General features: G+C 39.0%; 1 protein-coding gene across 1 annotated transcript; it reads left to right on the top strand.

Annotated features, from left to right (window-relative positions):
• Positions 1-1,756: 1,756 nt before the first annotated feature.
• NMBR (neuromedin B receptor) lies at positions 1,757-19,130 on the top strand. Its single transcript, XM_009095340.4, has 3 exons — positions 1,757-2,172; positions 16,067-16,415; positions 18,729-19,130. The coding sequence occupies exons 1-3, from the start codon at positions 1,757-1,759 to the stop codon at positions 19,128-19,130; spliced, it is 1,167 nt and encodes a 388-aa protein (XP_009093588.1).
• The last annotated feature ends 219 nt before the right edge of the window (positions 19,131-19,349 follow it).

Below are 19,349 nucleotides of genomic sequence, written 5' to 3'. Positions count from 1 at the left end.
GTTGGGTTCAAACAAATTACTCAGCATTGTATGAATCAGTAATTTACACAACTTTGACACATTTATATATTCGGGGATGTGAGAAGAGTCACAACGATCAATGAATAGATACAGAGAAGTGTAACTTTAAAGAAACATTAATTACTAATTTTTAAAAATAATCTTAGTAAAAGTTTATTTGAGAAGAAATTGCTGATTTCATTCCTACTCTAGACAGCATGCCATGGACAGGCCATGCAAGTGTGATGTGCTTTGCTTCTGATATTTCAGTGGTCAGATTCTCCACAGACCTGTCATAAACTCATATAGCTTCAAGAGAACTGCTGTAGTAATATGAACAAGCTACTTCTGTACAAGCTTGTGAATCCTCTCTTTTAAGGAAAAGCAATAAAGGAATCAGTCTGCAGAGCATGTTACTGTACAATGCTGTTATTCTACCTTAACTTTTTATCTTGGAAACATCAGTTCAACGGGTCTGCCTGTCTTCGAGAATATTTACACGACTACCTACATTCATGGCTTCTGCTGGAAACAGATGGAGAGCCTATACATGTGGAGACACTTGGAAGTAGAAGACATTACCTGTATTACATGTATAGGCTTTCCATGTTTGGAAAGCCTATACATGTGCAGACACTTGGAAGTAAAAGACATTACCTCACTGAAAATCAAGAAGCATTAGAGACAAATTCTACTCTTCAAAGAGGCAAACAAAATTCATTCTCCACCGTCTTATACCATTTGCAGTGTAAGTAATGGATAAAACACATCACCTGTCCCCCTTTCCATAGTCGACATCACTGTGAAATGCAGCTTCACAAATCAAACCTTAAAACTTTAAACACAGCTGATGTCTTTGAGTAAGATCTATGCACAGCCCACAGCTGGATGTCAGGAAAAAAATCTCTTCATTCTCACGCCCTTCGCTCCCTGCCACCCTGCGTTTCAAAGTCCTGTGGTTTCACCTGAATAAGATGCTGGAAGGCGACTTTCCAGAGGCGATCCTGCGTTCTGTCCGACGTGTCGGACAGCTCTCCGGTTTGCCGGGCAGAGCCTGGCGGGAGCCGCTTTGCGGTGGGCAGCGGCGGGGAGAGCGGCTTCCCTCTCCCCTCCCGCTAACCGCGTCGTGCCCATCGCGCTCCGGGGCTGGTTCCCCGCGGGACGGCTGCGGCTGCGGGATCCGCCTCTCCCTCCCCCGCAAGATCCACCTCGGCGGCGAGGGGCTGGGGCGAGGGCATGGGCGCTCGCAGGAGGAGGGCGGGGCGGGGCGGCCCCTCGCCGTACCAGGTATAAGCCGGTGCTGCGGAGTGAGTGAGGAGAGCACCTCGCCCCCGGCGGCGTGGCCAAGGCAGCACCGGCAGCACCGGCAGCACGGGCAGCACCGGCGCCGCTGGACAGCGCTGGCGGCTCCGCGGGGGCGGCGGCCGGAGCGCGCATTCGCCGCGGCGGCGCGCCGAGAGCGCTCCCGGGGACGCGGGCAGGGGGCGGCTGTCCCGACGGCTTTCTCTGTCCCCAGGATCCCCTCAGGATCTCCTGCTTACCGAAGAGCCGAGGGGCAGCGCACAAGAGTTCTTATTTCCCTCCCCGGGCACTGCTCCGGCGGATATTCCTCTGCATTTCTTAAGGGAGAAAACTCGGTAGAGGAGGGGTAGGAAGAAAGGGGGGGAAAGTTGATTGACTTGCAGAGAGGTGAAGCTTTGCTGTGGCTCCCACTGTACTTCGCACTGGAGACCTTCAGTCCACGCGAAGCTGTAGGATGGAGCCCGAGCCCCCGCCCGAGCTCATAGCAATGCCCCTCGGGGAGAATGGGAGTGTCCGCCTGGTGCCCGACACAGCCCTGCTGTCCCCGGGGAGGGACACGGCCGTGTTCATCATCCGCTGCGTGATCCCTTCACTTTACCTGCTCATCATCACTGTCGGCTTGCTGGGCAACATCACCCTCATGAAGATCTTCATTTCCAGCAGCGCCATGAGAAGTGTGCCCAACATCTTCATCTCCAGCCTCGCTGCCGGTGATCTGCTCCTGCTAGTGACCTGTGTGCCTGTGGATGCCTCCCGGTATTTCTCTGAAGAGTGGCTCTTTGGAGAAGTGGGCTGCAAGCTCATCCCTGTCATCCAGCTGACCTCTGTTGGTGTCTCTGTCTTCACCCTCACTGCCCTCAGTGCTGACAGGTAGGAAAGTTGGGCTGCCACTTCAGCTCTCTGCAACTCGGGCTAAGGCTGGCTGAAAGGTAAAGCACCTCTCTAGATAAGGCACCCCTGGTTTGCAATCCCCTCATCCAACCTGTGAGGTGCCCATGCTTCTTCTTCTCAAGGTGGTACTAATTGAAGTTAAAGGATATCTGGGAATGGCTGTGCCTGGTCCCCAGCTTCCAGGGTGTCAGCTGCAAGAATTGAGTTTAACCCTGTCTTCTGCACCTCTGGGATGGTCCTGTAACAGTCTATATATTGAAATTTTATTAATTAGGGTAAGGTTTTAGATTGCAGATATGACCTTTGCCAAGTCACAGTGTTGTGTCTACAGGCAGTGAGTGGACTTGCAAACCAGGTTAGGCACAGATGTATTTTTAATCAACTTATTTCTTTCTGCTAAGAAAGTGTACGCATGTGTGCATGTATGTGTGTTTGTGCCTTAGTAGAAGAGCAGGTTACCAGAGGTGGCTGCCAAAACTATCTTAGCTTCTTGGAATTCGGGGGCACCAAATTGCTCTGTTTTAGTTGTCAGTCTTAAACTTTTGTTCAAACTATTCTTATTATCTTTGGAATTTTTAGAAAAAAAGAAGAAAAAAAAAAAAAAAGGAAATACCCTCAAACAAACTAGAAAGTAATACTTTTATCTCCAGTACTTGTTGAATTAGGAAAAACAAAAAGCTGAATCCCCAGTTTTTCCTCACAATTACTGTGAATGGGTACTTAAGGAATTTATAGCAAATGAGTGGCTGTAGGACTATGCTCCAGATTCTGAAAGACAAAATCTTCCAGTGTAATTGCAAATTTAAATTATATGAAATTATCTTTTTTTTTTTTTTTTTTAATCTGAGCAAATTTTTTTGGCCAAAAATGAAAATGTAAATTCCTTCTCCATAGACATTAATCCATTTTCTTATGTTGGGTTTTGAATGAGCCACTGCATTACACTGGTGCATGATGTGAAGAGTTGAGTTTAGAAATACATCTTCACACTTAGAGTAATGACACTTAGAGTAATGTTTAGGATGTTAATGTTTAAAGCTTTTAGTCCTTTATTTGCTGTTGACTTTTTTTTTTGGTTTTTTTTTTTTTTTTAGCTAATTCAGTCCACTGTTTGATTTCACTTGAAGGTAGTCTTCAGTGAGAAATTGATTTCAGCTAAGTTTGAATCAGGGCCTAACATGTTTGTCTATTGAGACTGTAACTTGTGAAAACAGATTATAGTTTTGAAGAACAGCTTGCAAAACTTAAAGCTCTCTGATTACCTCAGTTAAATAGTATTCCAAAATCTGTCCTTACAGATCCAAAGAAACCCTGCAGTTCTCTTTCTGCTCTATTTCCACTCCTTAATATCTTGTGGTGTACATCTTGTTTGAAAAGGGAAGAAGTTAGTGGAGATCATTTCTCTAGAGAAATGTAACGTGAGGGAATGCTAGCAGTTTAATGTTTAAGGATTCATTCATTTACTTTTCATATAGCTTTGGAGGATTAATTGTTTGATTTTTCCAGATAATTTTATATCCTTTTTATATGAGTAAAGAGACAAGAATTTATAATACTGACTCTGTTGATGCTTAATGCATCTGGAATTGCACATACTAAAAACTGTTACAGTTTGTGTGCTGAAAGGAAATAAGCTTGTAATAAATACATTTCTCCAGCATTTTGGACTCCACGGTATATGCCAATGTCAGAAATGGTTATACTAAGAATTTACAACATTTCTTTAACCTTTGTAGTTTTATTTTAGGTCATTGAGAACAAAAAACTTCTATTTTCCGGTCAGAAGATCTTCCACTGACTTCAGAGACCAGTCTCCTAGGGCCAGTCTCCAGTTGACTGCTGAGTGAAGCTGGCTGAACTTTCAGTGGTGTCTGGGTTGGAGTCAAATCTACTCTTTGTACAACATTTTGAGCAACACTTGTGTTGGACTAGAGGGGAGGCACTTTTGTGGAGGGGGTTTCTGTGACACTAATCTATAGCCAGATTCTAATGTATGTTGTTACTAGATCAGTTGTGGGTAGTTATGCTGGCAGATCAGAAGTGTTGGCAGCATCCTGCACCCAGAGGTGCTGAAGAGCTGAGGCCTGGCTATGGGCAGTGTTTTCTCCAGATCAGTGAATCTAGGGTAGGATGTTAGCAGTTTGTAAGCAGGGATGCCACCAAGAGGGCTCCATTATAATCCAGTATTTGGTCTGGTACACAATATCTTCTTACTGGTCCCTTCTTTCACAGATAATGTTCAAAGTACATTTTAATATGGGCTAATTAAAGCCCTTCCTGTTTTTTGCTCCTTGTAACCATGGGACTGTATAGAATGCAGTTGATTACACTTCATTGATTACACTGAAGAACAGATTTAGGAATACTTAGGATTCTTTGGAGCATGCTTGTGTACATTAGGATGAGGGAGGTTGTCATGGTTTCCCCAGTCAAATTAATACCTATTGTTTATGTGGAAATTCTGCATAACGACTTCCTTGTTTGTGATACATTTAACAGAAGTAGCTACAGAAGCTACAAACTCCGAATGATTGTTGCCAACAAACTGAAGGAAGAGAAATTACATAATACTACTTTTACTTTAGTAATAGTAGTAGTATATAGCTGCATATGTATGTATTTTGTAAAGTTGCTTGATTTCATACAGATTTTTTTTGTCCTGGAAGTCCTCAGTATCGGTAATGCTTTCAGCGTGACAAGCATGCCCCTTTCATTTGGAAGCTTCATTATCTTGCATTGAGGTTATTTGAGTTTTAATTTGTTTTTCTGTGTGTGTGTTTACAAATGTAATATGTAATTTTTAACAATACTTTCCAGACTTCCCCTCCAAGCAGATGGGATTTAGCAGCATATCTTCCTGAGGTTGCCCATCCCCATCACAGGAATAGCAGCTGGTTCTTCCCACCCCTGAGCTCCTGGAGGTCTGGCTGCCAGGTGTGGGGAGAGGTGCCCTGCTGCAACCCCACACATGTTGGGACAGAGAGGGGTGGGAGGTCAGTGGTGCAGGTGGGGATGGTAGCAGCAGGGATGATGCAGTGGTGGCACTGGTGGTACAGGGTTTTGGTGTCAGAGCAGGATGCAGTCTCCCTCTCTTATGGGATGGAGAAGGCAGCACAGGAGATGTGTTGCTGAGCCAGCTGTCCTTTCTCACTGCCACACAGGATATGTAGGGACAGCAACCCTGCCCCTCATGGCCACTGAGTTTTCTCTATTGGGGAGAAACCAGACCACCTCTACAAATCTTAATATTTCTCTTGTTTATAAAACCAAAGAAAAAAGAGAGGGTGAGCAACAGAAAGAGAAAACTTATTAGACTGGATGACAAACGGGGAGAAGGAAGAGGGGTGAAAGACAAAAATGTACCAAAAAAAAGAAGGGAACTAAGGGGGGTGTGGGACAGAACACTCCCAATAGCACTCAGCACATCCTGAAAGTGCCCAGAACTGGTGCATGATAACCAGGGATGCACTTCCTAAAGATGTGGTGGGACACAGAATTGAAAAATGGGGCCTTGATGAGCTTGTTTCTCCGGGGTCCATGGACTGCAGTTTTGGCAAGGCCTGATGGATGTTGATGAGAATGTGTGAGGACTTGGTGTGGCCTTTGATAAGGAGGATAAAAATTAAGAAGTGAGAAGTGTTTGCCAGAGGGACTGCAGCATGATACACATGAAGAAAAAAATGTGTGCTAGCATCTCCTCACTGCTAAAAGGGCAGAAGCCAGGCATGAACCTGACTTGAACAATCCTGTGATTCTGCTTACTGCTGCACAAAGTGTTTTTCCAATTTGTGTCCATGATGAACCATACATTTAGCTCAGAAGGCAAACTGGGCTCATAGGGATTCTTGTATTTTGCTCAGGGTGAGGGATCTCGCTGTTTTGTGCACGGAAGGAACCTAGGTAGGGTAAGAACTTAAGCAGGGCAGTATGGAAAGGAGTTTCCAGGATGCTTTTTAGAGTTAGAGGTCTGGATGACATTTTAACCTTGGTGTGGACAGTTCTGGGTGCAGTGAATAAGACTGAGTGCTACAATGTGCACCTCTGGCATTACTGCATTATTGTGTGGTACCCACAAAATGCCAAGGCATCTGCAGTGAATAGCCTTTGGAAGAATAAACAGCAGCCCCTGCAAACAGCTTTAGATTTGTCCCACGTTGTCTTTCCTTTTCCCTTTAGCTGTCATTTATGCCTCATTTTTTAAGTGATCTGTAAAAATAGGATTAAGTTTAATTCTGTTTCTTTTCCTACACTGAATTTTATTTCTAATGAAAGATTTAAATGTGTTAGATCTAAAGCAGTTCTGCTGCACTCTAATGGAGACAGCAAAGCTGAACTCACCCTACTACAACTGGAATAGCATCGTATTTGCTTTCTTCCTGAGTCATGTGACATAAAGACACCTTTGATGAGACAAATACTTAATTAAGAGGTAACAGTTTGAAAATTTAAATTCATACTTAAATAGCTAAATATAGTGCCTGAGATGCTTAAAATGTATTCTATAGATTTTCATAGCTAAACTATTTGTTCATTCTATTTTTTTTCTTTATATTTGTTTTAGATTTGGAAGACTGCAATCTGTATCTAAAAAAAGTCAAAAACGTTTTTTTGCAAGTTTGCACTCTGTGCTGACTTCTGATGACATCTGATAGCAAAATCTGGTTTGGCTCAGTTTGCTAGTCTATTATCTCCATTTCTTTGGGAACTTTGGAAATATTCTGAAGTGTGAAATCTGCCCTACTACCTTCTGCCAACCCCCTTCTTTGGGTTTATCATTAGTAATATCACTTTAATGAAAACTTCTTTTTACTTTTCACATACAGCTGATAGTCAGTAACTAAGGACTCCTAATGAGTATTAAATGACATATTGAAAATTACTTATGATTAATCAAAGAATAAATAAAAAAATAATCTAAGGTAAAATGGATGATTATAAGTGAAAAACTATGCCTTAGCACTATACAGTAGATGGAAAAATAAAAATATATAGACCAAGTAGAACTATGAGATTCTATAAATATTTATTTTAGCTACCCTAACACTTGAGGTAAATGTATGGAAGGAATGAATTAGCAGAGTGCATTTATTAAAATAAATGATGATCCAGATGTTTCTCTCACTCTAGGCTATAGCACTATGGTTATAATTCTGCAATAACAGGCAATGAAAAAGAAATTTAAGGGAGGTTTGGCAAGCTTTGTCTGTCACATTTTTTCAACTTGCCTTTTAGTTCATATATGCAAGCTTGACTCTCAAAATAAAGCTTCCCAGAAAACCTTTGTCGAATGAGACAATGAGGCCTGTCCCTGCCCAATAATTTTCCAATTAATTTATATCTATCTTAAGCAGATAAAAGGAGTATGTAAAATATTCCAGAAAAAAAAGAGAGATAGCAGAACCACCCCCTCCCCAACATGTTTAGACCTAGAGATTGCAGAAAGAATTTTATGTCTGGAGTAGATTAAGGAGTTAGCTATTCTAGGGTAATATTGTCCAAGCCAGGCAATTCAAATCAGCTGTTGGTGAAGTTCCTCTTGTGGCTGTCTGTGCACAGCTGAAAATGATTTCTCAGCAAATAACATTTTCCTGCCAAACTGGGCAACTGTTTCTCAAACTTCATACAGACACATGCATCTTTTAAACTCCTGCCTTTGTGCCTGTCCTGTGTGTACTCTCCAACCCACAGAGAAACAGCTTAGGTTGAGGCTGGTGAAGTGAGAAATGGCTGTGGTGTTTATCCCAGTCAGTGATCAATGCAGTGCCTGTGTTGAGCTGGCAGAAGCCACTTTGTTTTAACTATTGCAAATGCTGGTGTTTAGATTGCCTTTTGTAGGATGCAACCTAAACACAGAGAAACAGCTTCAAAACCATCCCTCCTCTTTGAGCTATTCAGGAAAAGCCTTTATCTGTGACAGACAAAATAGCTGCTAAGCAGAAGATCTAGCCCAATTCTTAACAAGCATGTATATCACCATTCATTTAATTTTTTGCCCCTCAGCATAATGTGCTACACAATTCCCTTATCTATCACACTGCAATGGGTTAATACAAATTGGAATGCTGGAATTCTCAAGTCAGCATTTAGCAGATCCTCAGAAATTATGTCAAAGATCAAGTATGCTCAAGCAATGCTTTGTCTAGGGAAAAGATTTCACATGGTAAGTCTATTAGAGAATAAATAATACATCTCTGCAGTGTGATGGAACTCTTCAATATCTTCTTGCAAAGGATAATTTAACTGAATCTTCATTTTAAATTGTTTAATTCCAGAAGAACTTGTGTATTTATGATATGAGTTCTGCTGCAGAACCAGACTATATATTTCTGGTGCTAAATTATTTTATGGGTTTTTATCTGTATTAATGAAACAAGGTATATATAGTCACAATCCCTAGGTCTAAACATGTTCCACTAGCAACTTCTAAACTGCTGAGAGTCAGTGTAATTTAACAGTGTAATTACAAATAGTAAGTTCTTACAAGTTTGTTAAATTTGTAGAAATAAGAGGAAACCTACTTTGATGTCCATTGAAGAGAAGCACATTTTGGAATTAAGTTGACACAACTTTTCAGGTAACAGAGAAAATAACCACAAGACAAACAGTCCACCAAAGCTTTTCATAATTGCATCTGCTGCATGTAGATTTGTGTATTCCCAGATTTGAATAAGCATACATCAAAATAAAATTGTGGTGTGTGTATAAACATGAGAGAAATGGGTAATTCTGATATGATGTCATCATATGTCATATAATTTTGGTTTTTCCTTCACATGATTATTTTAAATATTGTTTCATTTTTTTCAAACTGCTTTTCATAGTATTTTTTAAGAAGAGTTTCATGCCTGTGTTTTGGCTCAAGTTTGTTTGATTAAATGTATTTTAAGGGTTACTACATTAAGGGTTACTACATTCCAAAAAAATGAATATAAAGACATTATGGAGTTTTTTCCCTCCATAATATTTTATATTCCTTTTTTTTAGCGTGCTGTGTATTTGTTTATTATCCATCTACACTTATTTCAGGGCAGACCAAGATCAGAACTTGCAAATAAAATTGAACTGGAAATGCTTTTAAAATTGAGAGAGTATAACTTTTAGATGATAATACTGGAGCAAGTAAATGAATTTGCTGTTTTTTGAATTTAGAAATTAGAGATTTAGGGTCTAGATTCTCAAATGGGAAAATCTAAGTCTGTTCTAGGTATATTATTAGAGGTTTGGTTATTTAATTCTTCCTAGTTTGTAACATTTCTAAAAATCATCTAACCATGTAATGTTCTAGACAACACTATGTCTGGTTTGGCCTGGATTATGACCAAATTCATCAATGAAATGGGAGAAATTGTTTTGTAACAACAAAAACTTTAAAGGTAAAATGGCACTAAGCATATTTTACACTTAGGATTTCTTCTTTCAGACACTCTAGTTTCTGTAGTTGATATTTTTCTTGACCTTCTGATCCAGCAGTGATGATTTTATGAGATCTTTTTCATTTAAGTATGCATAGATATTTTTGCTGAGAGACATGCAGTAAGCACATAGTAAATATGGAGACAAGCATGCAACTCTGTCTCATGTTTGGGGTATCGGTGGGATTTGAATCAAACTCATTTGGAGAAATGATTTCTCTTTCCTCAAAGTTCTTTGACCCTTCAGGATTGAGACTGTAAACTCTGAAAGAATTAAACAAGTCTAGTTGTGGTTTTCTAAGCTTTTTTAACAGGAGAAAAGAGAACTAGGGGACAAAGCCAGAAAGTACCTACGCTTGTCCAGGCTGCACATTGCAAGGCCTAATATCTAGCCTAGGTACTGACTTTCCCCTCATCCCATCCACCCCTCCTGAGCAGAATCCAAGTCCAGAATTCCAAATTAGTGCTGGAACGAGATGAATAGAAAGGTGGTAGAAGCCAAGACAGTACACATGGTAAACTTCCTCATACTTACCCCTGGGAAATAGTATGCACAGTTATTTGTGTGATGCAGCAGGCTAAGAATAAAGTTCTCTGCTCACAGGTGAAATGTTAATTTTGAGCCTCTGTCTAGTGGCCTGGGCAATGGCTCCCAGACACCCTGGCTGCATGAATGGCCGCATTTGATCCTGGAGAGGCACATGCCAGAGCTGCCTTTGCCATGGCAGTTTTGTGAAGGGTGATGACTTTTGTGTGCCCCAGCCATTATTTAAACATAACTTGGAGGTCAGACCTCTCAACTCGTCTGTGCTTAGTTTCAGGATTGTAAATGAAGCTTAGGTGCAAACAGAGTAGGTGCAAACAGCAATCTGGGCAGCTCCTGGGGAAATACATCTGCTTGCTTATTTTCAAGGTCAAGAATGGGCACAGTGGGTTGGGAGGGGCCAGCCATTGTGTAAGGCTGCTGGATGATGTTTTCAGGTCCCTGAAAGTGTGTGGGGTTTTTTTTATGCCATACATATGTCTGTGTAAATCTATCTATCTATAAATGCACAAACCCATATTCAACAGTACCAGAGCATGGGACTGAGGACTGGCACTCAGACACTTGTCAAACTGGTTTTGTAAAGGTCCATGATGTGGTTTTTACCTGGGTGAATCAGTGTTCTTTAAACAATTTCTGGGCATGATTCAGGATTAAACACAAGCCCAGGGCCCATTACCAACAGAGGTGTAAACTGTCTAATTTGTTTGGATGTGGTGGTCTTGTACTGGGCAATTAAAGAGATTAATTAAATAGTCATGGATGTCTGGGCAATGGCACTTGGCCTCCAGGCCTAAAAATAGACTGTGGCACTGTTTAGTTTGCTCATATAGATGTAGCATGTTTATTAGATTTGGTTCTCCTCTGTCCTCTCCTCCTTTTCACAGTAGAAACTTATAACTGCAACTCGAATGAAGACCCATTAATCTCTCTTAAGATATGTTAAAACATGTTCATCAGTGACTTGAAATTATCAAACTTAAATATAAATTTACTGGAAATACTGACATTTATGAACTTTTCTGAATAATAGCTGGTGAAACAACTTACTAATATTGCTTTCAGGAGCGGAATTGAACAAATTAATTATGGTACTTTTAACTTGTGCTTTTAACTAGCGCAGATATCAATGAATGGCTTTAGAGAAGTAGAAGTCCAGATTGCAGGCAATGAGCTGGCATTGCAAGATTTGCAAGAGCTTGTAAGAAGAATAGTTAGCTAATGTGAGGCAAATAGCAAATAGCAGAAATAGAAAGAGAAGAAAAAATGAAAAGAAAAGAGAAAATTTCTCCTCTGAAACACTGGTTGGACAGGACAGGTAATACACTTCATGCAGAAAAAAACCCTTCCACCATCCTGGGAAACTTCTGGTTTGATTCTTTTCAGGGTGGAGAAATCATCAACAAGCTGAACTGTTATTGATAGTTTTTGGCTCAACAGAGTGTATTTTTACAGAGAGAAAAACTTTTTCCACTTAGGAAAATCTTAAGATTTTCCCCCTGAGAAACACAGAACACATGTCATTGACATTGACTTTAAGTGTGTTTGCACATGGTCTTCTAGTCTGCATTTCAAACACTGTTCATTACATTCACTATCAGACCTCAGAGATGCTCATTCCTGAGTAAATGCAATTCTTTGCTCTCAAGAGATAAGCACAGAATAAAAATATTGATATTATCTGAAAAAAAAGAGAAATGTACTTTACATTGCAAGAATTTTTAAGAATAAAGTAGAGCAATGCACATCTCAATTCCAGTGATAAAATGATACCACAATGTTTTCAGCTAGATAAATTGTTGTCCTCTTAATGATTCAGCTGGAGTTGGGCCAATTGAACTGCCCAAACAAGGAAAAGAGCTTTGGTCCCATCCAAAAGTTCATTTTAGTGTAGAACATGATATGAGTATTTTTAACAAATACTGATTATACAACCAGGTTTCCTTTTTGGATATATTTACAAGCTTTTATGTTGTTAAAATTTTTGTGTTTGGAAGCACCATGCAGGGACACAATAAAATATTAACATATGAATGGTTTTGATAAATTACTCTAGTTTGCAGGAAATGCAGTACAATGGCACAGCAACATCACTTTGAAAAGCTTATTTATAATGAGGCAAATAACACCAACCCCTCCAGCTTCAGGATTAAAATGAATATTAAAGCAAAGTAATGTGAAACTTCCCTGCCTGGCTTCTAACACTTCTTTATTATATTTATTTTCGTTGTGATTTCATGTAGGAAATTAGGTGATAGTTTAGGGTTCTATTTGTGGTAGGCACTATATAAACAGCAAGAAGAAGAAAGTCCTTGACCTGAAGGGCTTTTAAAAAAGGACAAGAGACCATGCAGAATCAAAAGGGCAAGGAGATAATGAGGCTAATCTAGTTAGAATGGTAGGCTATTTTCCAGTGGCTGCCTAAGTATTGACTAGTTATTTTGGGGCTTTCTTTTTAGTTTTTTTCAAGGTCATCACAACAAAGTACTCTAGAAGAAGAGGTAGGAAAACAAAGGAAGGACAGCATAGGTCTAGTAAAGGAAAACCTTATTTTGAAATCAGCTGTGTGGGAGGGAAACAGAATTGTAGATGCAGCAGAAACAGGAGCAGAGCTTTCCATTCTAATTTGGAGCTGAGAAATACCTTTAGAAAGTCTTTGAAAACAAAGGTTAGGAGAAGTAGATAAAATACATTGGAGTTTAGAAGGTAGCACAACGTTATACCTCTGGAGAAAGAGGATATTCTTTTCATGAATTTATTTTGGGATTGTGTAGAAGGGAGGAGATTGGGTTTTTTGTGAAGTGCTTTTTTCCCATTTTAAAGCAATCTGCTGAAGGAGAGTGGGCAAGTTTGTGCTTGTATCTGCTGGCAGAAACCACACCTTCAAAGGCAGGAAGAGTTTGCTGAGTTGGGGTCCCTTTGTCAGCAGTGATAATGATGGAGGATATAGGAAGACAGAATTTGGAATATGTATTTGGTTTTAATAAAACCAAATGCGTATTTATAATTATTTTCTGAACTTCATGGCAACCTATAATTTGGTCTTTTTCATCAGTGAAGTAAAAGAAAATATGAATTTACTTACTAATTTGACTAATTTGCACTGTTAGTCTAATTTACTGACATTGTTTTTATTGATGGAAAACATGGTCTTTATAATTTGAATGGTTGGTGGTACGTTTTAGCCTTACACTGGTTTTTTTACAAAAGAAGAGGTTGGGTTTTCACTTTGGGATCACTTCTTATTCCACTCATTTTACATTTCATTTTATCTGTAACCTGTTTCTTTTCACTCCATAGCTTTTTAAAGATATAAACAAGATGACAGGTTTTTTTGTAAAACACAGTGCATTTTTCTTGACACTGAGTACCGTGAAGGGCTGAGTCCTAGGAAGAGTGCCACCTTGGAGCCACTAAAGTAGCAAGTTGAATGAAAGAAGGGATGTGTTTAGCGCTAAACTCAGTTGTTTTGTGAAAAAGGGCACTCTGCTTCAATGCCTTTCCACTTGGAGTAAGTTACAGCTCCAGGAAAAGCATATTATTTGCTGAAACAGCAATATACACCAAAGTACAAATATATGTCACATCTTCTGCTAATGTAAAGACTTCTGAACCATTCTTCCATTTAGACGTTAACTGGGGCAATTTGTTTCTAAAACAACTATTTGTGACCTGGTCATTTACTTGGGTCATAGGACTGTGGTTAAAATATTTTGAAGCAATGAAATGGAAAAGGAGAGGAAAAAATTTGTACTACAAAACATTATTTTTATCCAATGTCCTCCCCCTACCCCCAAATCCCCAAACCAGCTCTTCCCTAAGAATGCAAACTTCTAAAAAATGACCAGATGTAAGGACTTGACATTGCCTCAAAAATAGAGGGTCTGTCTTTATGTAATGAAATAAAGACAGACAGTAATAGGAAGCAACTATTGAATAATAAGGTCACAGTTTGTGCTGGGGAATATTCATGCTTTGTGCAGAAACTTCTGTCCTTCCTATGGCAGTATAAAGGCTTTCTTTACACCTTGGTGTCCAGGGAGTTTCTCACTGCGTGTTAGCAGAAATGGTAAATATAAATTAACAGAGACAGTTTGCTAAATTTTGTTTTCTACTCCATGACAGGGGTGAAAATACAGTAAAAATTCTCTCTGAATTTAGAGAGGATATGAACATTAATAGCCATTATTTTTAATTATTTAATGATCATATGATTTATCAAAAAACTGAGAAAGAGAGCCCCATGGCACATTTTGACTGACATATTCTGTGAAGGAAAAGTTTCCTTGGGTACTGTTGCAGTGCTCTGCTCCAGATGTTTTCATGGCGTAACCAGTTGCAAACATCTGCTTAAGGTGTTGAGGGGCTATGAACTAAATACCTGTCAGACAAATTTTTTTGCCCTGAGGGGTGTTTGGGATCATAGCTCCATTTTATCAGCATTCCCTTCAGCAATCAAGTTAAATTTGGGTATAAACTAATCCTTGGTAAGTATTTAGACACTTGCTCATCCCTGTATGTATTTATAGATCTATAGTCATGTACATCTAGCTACATACATGGATATGGAATTTTATCACAAAGTAGAGGCATCTAACTTACTGTTCTCCTTAATCTAAGCTCATTGTGTAGCTAACAGAGGCAAAAACCAAGCACCCTAGAGGGTGATTTAATATGCCTAAAATATGAATCACTCCTTGAAAGTACTTCTCCACAGACTACAAACATCTGAGGATGAACAAAGTTATGTACCTGGAGTATGACTCCCCTTATCCTGTTAAAGTTTTCCTTTAATATTAGAGAAGAATAATTTTTTCAATCTCTCAAAACTTTTGCTATTTCAGAAAAAAACACAGCCATTCCAAATCAAATTGAAAGTAGAAATAAAAAAAATAATGTAGTTAAGAAAAATCCCCTGCGCTTCCATATTGCCACAGCCGCGACAAAATGAAATGTTTTTTTAACCTTTGTTTAAGATTTAGTTCTTAATAAAAACATTGGAGCATAATTTATCTACATTTAAAAAAATTAAATAAATTAAAAATGTAAGTAGAGCTTTAAGGTATCTTTGAAATATTTTTCTCAATTTCTATTTGTCCTTATAAAAATTGCATTTTCTTGTGGAAAGTTTGACTTTGTATCCCCTCCTGGAATGATTTTTTGAAATAAAAAATTCCTGACCAAAGTCTACTTCTATTAATTTGTTTTACTTTGCTCTAGAGTGTTATTTCCATTCTGTTCAATTATTCCTATTTCCATTGCAGGGGCTATGAAATTATCAGTTCCATGAAGGTTTATATGCAATCACACATTATGAGACAGTTTTCCAAAATGCAGCGTAGACCAGCAGCTTCCAGCTATTGATGTGGAAATGTTTACTTTATGTAGGAGTTTAATACTTTCTGCACAGGCTGTTGGGAGTCATAAATACCTGACTTTATCAAGATGCATATATTCCTCTGAGGGGGGCTGGCAGTGTGGTAGAGTGGGAAAGTTGTGGTGGCAGCAGGAGAGAGCCCTGGGCTTCAGGGGCCGAGGAAAGAAGGAAGGAAAGTGTGCATGTGCTGAACATGTGGAGTATGGAGGTAGGATGCACATGTGGAGGTTTGCTGGCGGTATTTGGAGAAGCAAAGGGTAGAGCCATGGCTGATCCTTCACTTTCATCACACTGGCACAGAATGGACACCTCCAGCCACAGGTTGTATCCAGGTCTTCTTCTGCCTCCTCTGATGGATGTATGAAAAAAAAAAAGTGGAGATTTAGAGAATGCAAGCTAAAGAAAGTTTAAAAGTCCCTTGACATTTCAAATAAGAAAAAAATATGATATTATTTTAATCAAAGATATGAAGTAAGCTTGTGTATTGCATGTTGAATTTGAATACCTTTTAATTTGTATCTGCATTTTGGTCAATTTCAGGTACAAAGCAATTGTAAATCCCATGGACATCCAGACCTCCAGTGCAGTGCTGTGGACTTGTCTCAAAGCCACTGCCATCTGGGTAATCTCCATGCTCCTGGCAGTTCCTGAAGCAGTGTTCTCCGAACTGGCTCACATCAATGACACAGATAATGCCACTTTCACAGCATGCATACCATACCCCATGACAGACGACATGCACCCAAAGATCCATTCTGTGCTGCTTTTCCTCGTGTATTTCCTTGTCCCTCTTGTAATTATCAGTATCTACTACTATCATATTGCAAAGAGTTTAATAAAAAGTGCTCACAACATCCCTGGGGAACACAGTGAGCATTCCAAAAGACAGGTAAGCAATTTGCTTTTTACATCCTGGTAAAAGATTTGTGTGCTGTATACACTTACAAATGAAAGTCAGGGTATTATAACATCCAAATTGTTGGATTTTGCAGAAGATTAGTTCAGTTTCCACATGAAATAAACCAAGGATTATCTCAAGATTTTCTTGTTTTCACATTTGTTCAATATTAAGACCAGTATGTAAAAGAATATCAACAAGGAAAATTATAAATTCACTGCCATGAATGCACATTCCTAACAGCAAATGAGATTAGTATATATGTTTGTATGTGCTGTTACTGTAACCATTACTTGTATTCTTACTGAGGAATGATGTTTTTGTAGTTAATGATGGTGGCTTCCCATAGGCAGTCATTTTAGGAGAGGAATCTTATGTGAATGTTTTGAGAATTGTCCCTTCTTATTTGTGCTTGGAAATGAGAAGACTGACATAGGCAGGGTAAACTTCACTTGGGGGATCTAAGATTCTTTTCAGATGACGGAGTGCTGGAAACGTGAACATAGAGCATTAACTGATTTTTTTTACTTTCTTGGATACAATACTGAACTTGCACTTTTCCAATATCTTTTCATTAGATATGCTATAAAACTCTTGGTAAAGATTCTGTATATCTTTGAAACAAACCATTTTAAAATGCTGGACAAAGCTAATCTTCCCTGTAAGGCACAGGAAGCAAGAAGATAGTAACATTAGCAGGAACTCACATATGGACAAACAACAGCTTTTGCAGTGAAAGTGCCTCAGCTGCTTTGCAAAAGCATTAGTACTGATAGAAAAATAATTATGCCAATTTAAACAGTTTTGAATTGTTTTCTTTGCCAGTAATTTAGAAAACTACTTTCATACTTTCAGGAATCTCTTTGCATGCAGACATTATTTTCGAAAGACTACATTCCTTTACGTCCTTTTTTGAGCAACATTTCATTTCTACTCTAGTCTGTTTCTTGTCAAAAGTGCATACATATTAACACTTCATGTATTATTTTATTTCCCTGTGAAATATAGAGAGCCTTTTGGCTGAACCCTTTGGATGGAAACAATATTTAATTTATACCACATTTCTGAACTCACATGTATTTTCAAAGTAAGAACACATTTTTTCATTCTACTTAGTTTTTTTCTCTTTGTTAATCTATGAGGCTCTGAAGAATAGAAAATTCTGGTGGACTTACATGTCTCCCAGCAAGAGGAAATAAATTCAGACTATTGCTATCAGCTTATGTTTCTTTAAGCCAAGTGTAATATTCACACTATACTTCTGCACCTTTTACTCTGCTCTTGCAATCTTTCTGAATGTAAATGCTACCAAATTTGAATGTTAGAGTTTTCCCATCTTTTTTGATTTCCTCAGTTTTTTGTTTAGATAGACACAAGAAAATAATTTAAAGATTAATTTCACAAGTTTTGAAAAAATGTTAGAATAAATTCACTTGATTTCCCCCCCCAGAAAATTGAGCAGAGTAGTAAACTTTCCTTCCTCTGCAAAACTTTCATGCCTGATATACATAACAAATCTTTTAGAAGGAATATGGGGAAACTTTCTGCTTCTCTTTGGTGCCTTCTACCTGGCCAGTTTATCTCCCTCTCTCAGTTTGGAACCTCTGTGTAGGCTCTTATCGTGCCATCTTTTCAGCCGCTCTCAGTATGTACAATGTAATCTGTTACACCTTAGCACTGCTATTAAGGTACATTTTGAGATGTTCTTGCAATTAATGGAACCTTTCACCTTACCCTGGAATTAAGATGCTTTAGAGGGTGTAATACAATTTTGGTGGTTTCCCCAGGAGAGAGGTGCAAGCTGAGGCCCTCAGTGAAAAACAAAGGGATATAAGTACCATTGTGTAGCTAACACCCTAGTAATGTCTATCTCATGATACCTCTAGATTTTGAAGCCAGAAGCTATTTCTAAATAGCTCTCTAACTAAAACTTAAGTTTCGAGCCAAGCACTGAGATCTCATCAGAAAAGGTTATGTTTCATAACACCCTTTGGTGCATGCATACAGGCTTTTAAAAACCAGTGCTTCCTTGGGTCATGAATTACTCTTTCTGTGTGTATCATATAGAAAGAGCAACCTTCTGTAACAGCAAACAGCTAAGAAAGTTCACTGAAAGTTAACAGAAAGAGGAAAAAAAAGTAAATGAGATAGCAGAAGTTATTCAGGCCCTGAAGGAAGCATTTTTGCTGGCCTTACTCATGAAAATTGCTGAAGCTAATATAGTAAAATGCTACATGTCTTAAGTCTGTTGTGTGGGGTAGCTCTGCTTGTTGTTGTTCATTTGGGTTCTCTTCATCTTTTTAGATGGAAACTCGGAAGCGTCTGGCAAAAATTGTTTTAGTTTTCGTTGGCTTCTTTGCTATCTGCTGGTTTCCTAACCACGTGCTATACATGTACAGATCTTTCAATTACAATAAGATTGATCCATCGATGGGACATATGGTTGTTACCTTAGTGGCCCGAGTGCTAAGCTTCTGTAACTCTTGTGTCAACCCATTTGCACTGTATTTCCTCAGTGAGAGTTTTAGAAGACATTTCAACAACCAGCTCTGCTGCAGGAAGAAAGCTCAGAAAGAGAGATCTGCCAGCTACTTGTGCAACTCTTCTGCCATTCAAATGACTTCCCTGAAAAGCAATACCAGGAACAATGTAACTACCATGACACAACTGAATGGGCACAACTTGAAACAAGAAATGTCATTATGATCTAATGAGTGTGATTTTTGACTGTGAAACAAATCGGAACTTTTCCTTTGCAGCTTGTAAGTCACTTTTGGCTCTTGTTCTTAGACAGTCCTCAGAAGAGAGGCTCTGTTGAATTCTGGTCAATCTGAGGTTATTTCACACTGTCTGACTCTTAGAAGTGAAGAGTATGCTTTATTGAAAAAACAAAACTGACTGGCATAATATTATACTTTAAAGGAG

This window comes from Serinus canaria, chromosome 3 (assembly GCF_022539315.1).
Source record: "Serinus canaria isolate serCan28SL12 chromosome 3, serCan2020, whole genome shotgun sequence".
In the NCBI taxonomy this organism is placed as follows: domain Eukaryota; kingdom Metazoa; phylum Chordata; class Aves; order Passeriformes; family Fringillidae; genus Serinus; species Serinus canaria.
This window is presented reverse-complemented; position numbering and strand designations above follow the sequence as displayed.

Bases quoted from the DNA above. Each gene is read 5' to 3' on its own strand.
- NMBR (XM_009095340.4), top strand. From the start codon at position 1,757: ATGGAGCCCGAGCCCCCGCCCGAGCTCATAGCAATGCCCCTCGGGGAG. The intron at 2,173-16,066 runs GTAGGAAAGTTG...GGTCAATTTCAG, and splicing joins ACTGCCCTCAGTGCTGACAG to GTACAAAGCAATTGTAAATC. The intron at 16,416-18,728 runs GTAAGCAATTTG...TCATCTTTTTAG, and splicing joins GTGAGCATTCCAAAAGACAG to ATGGAAACTCGGAAGCGTCT.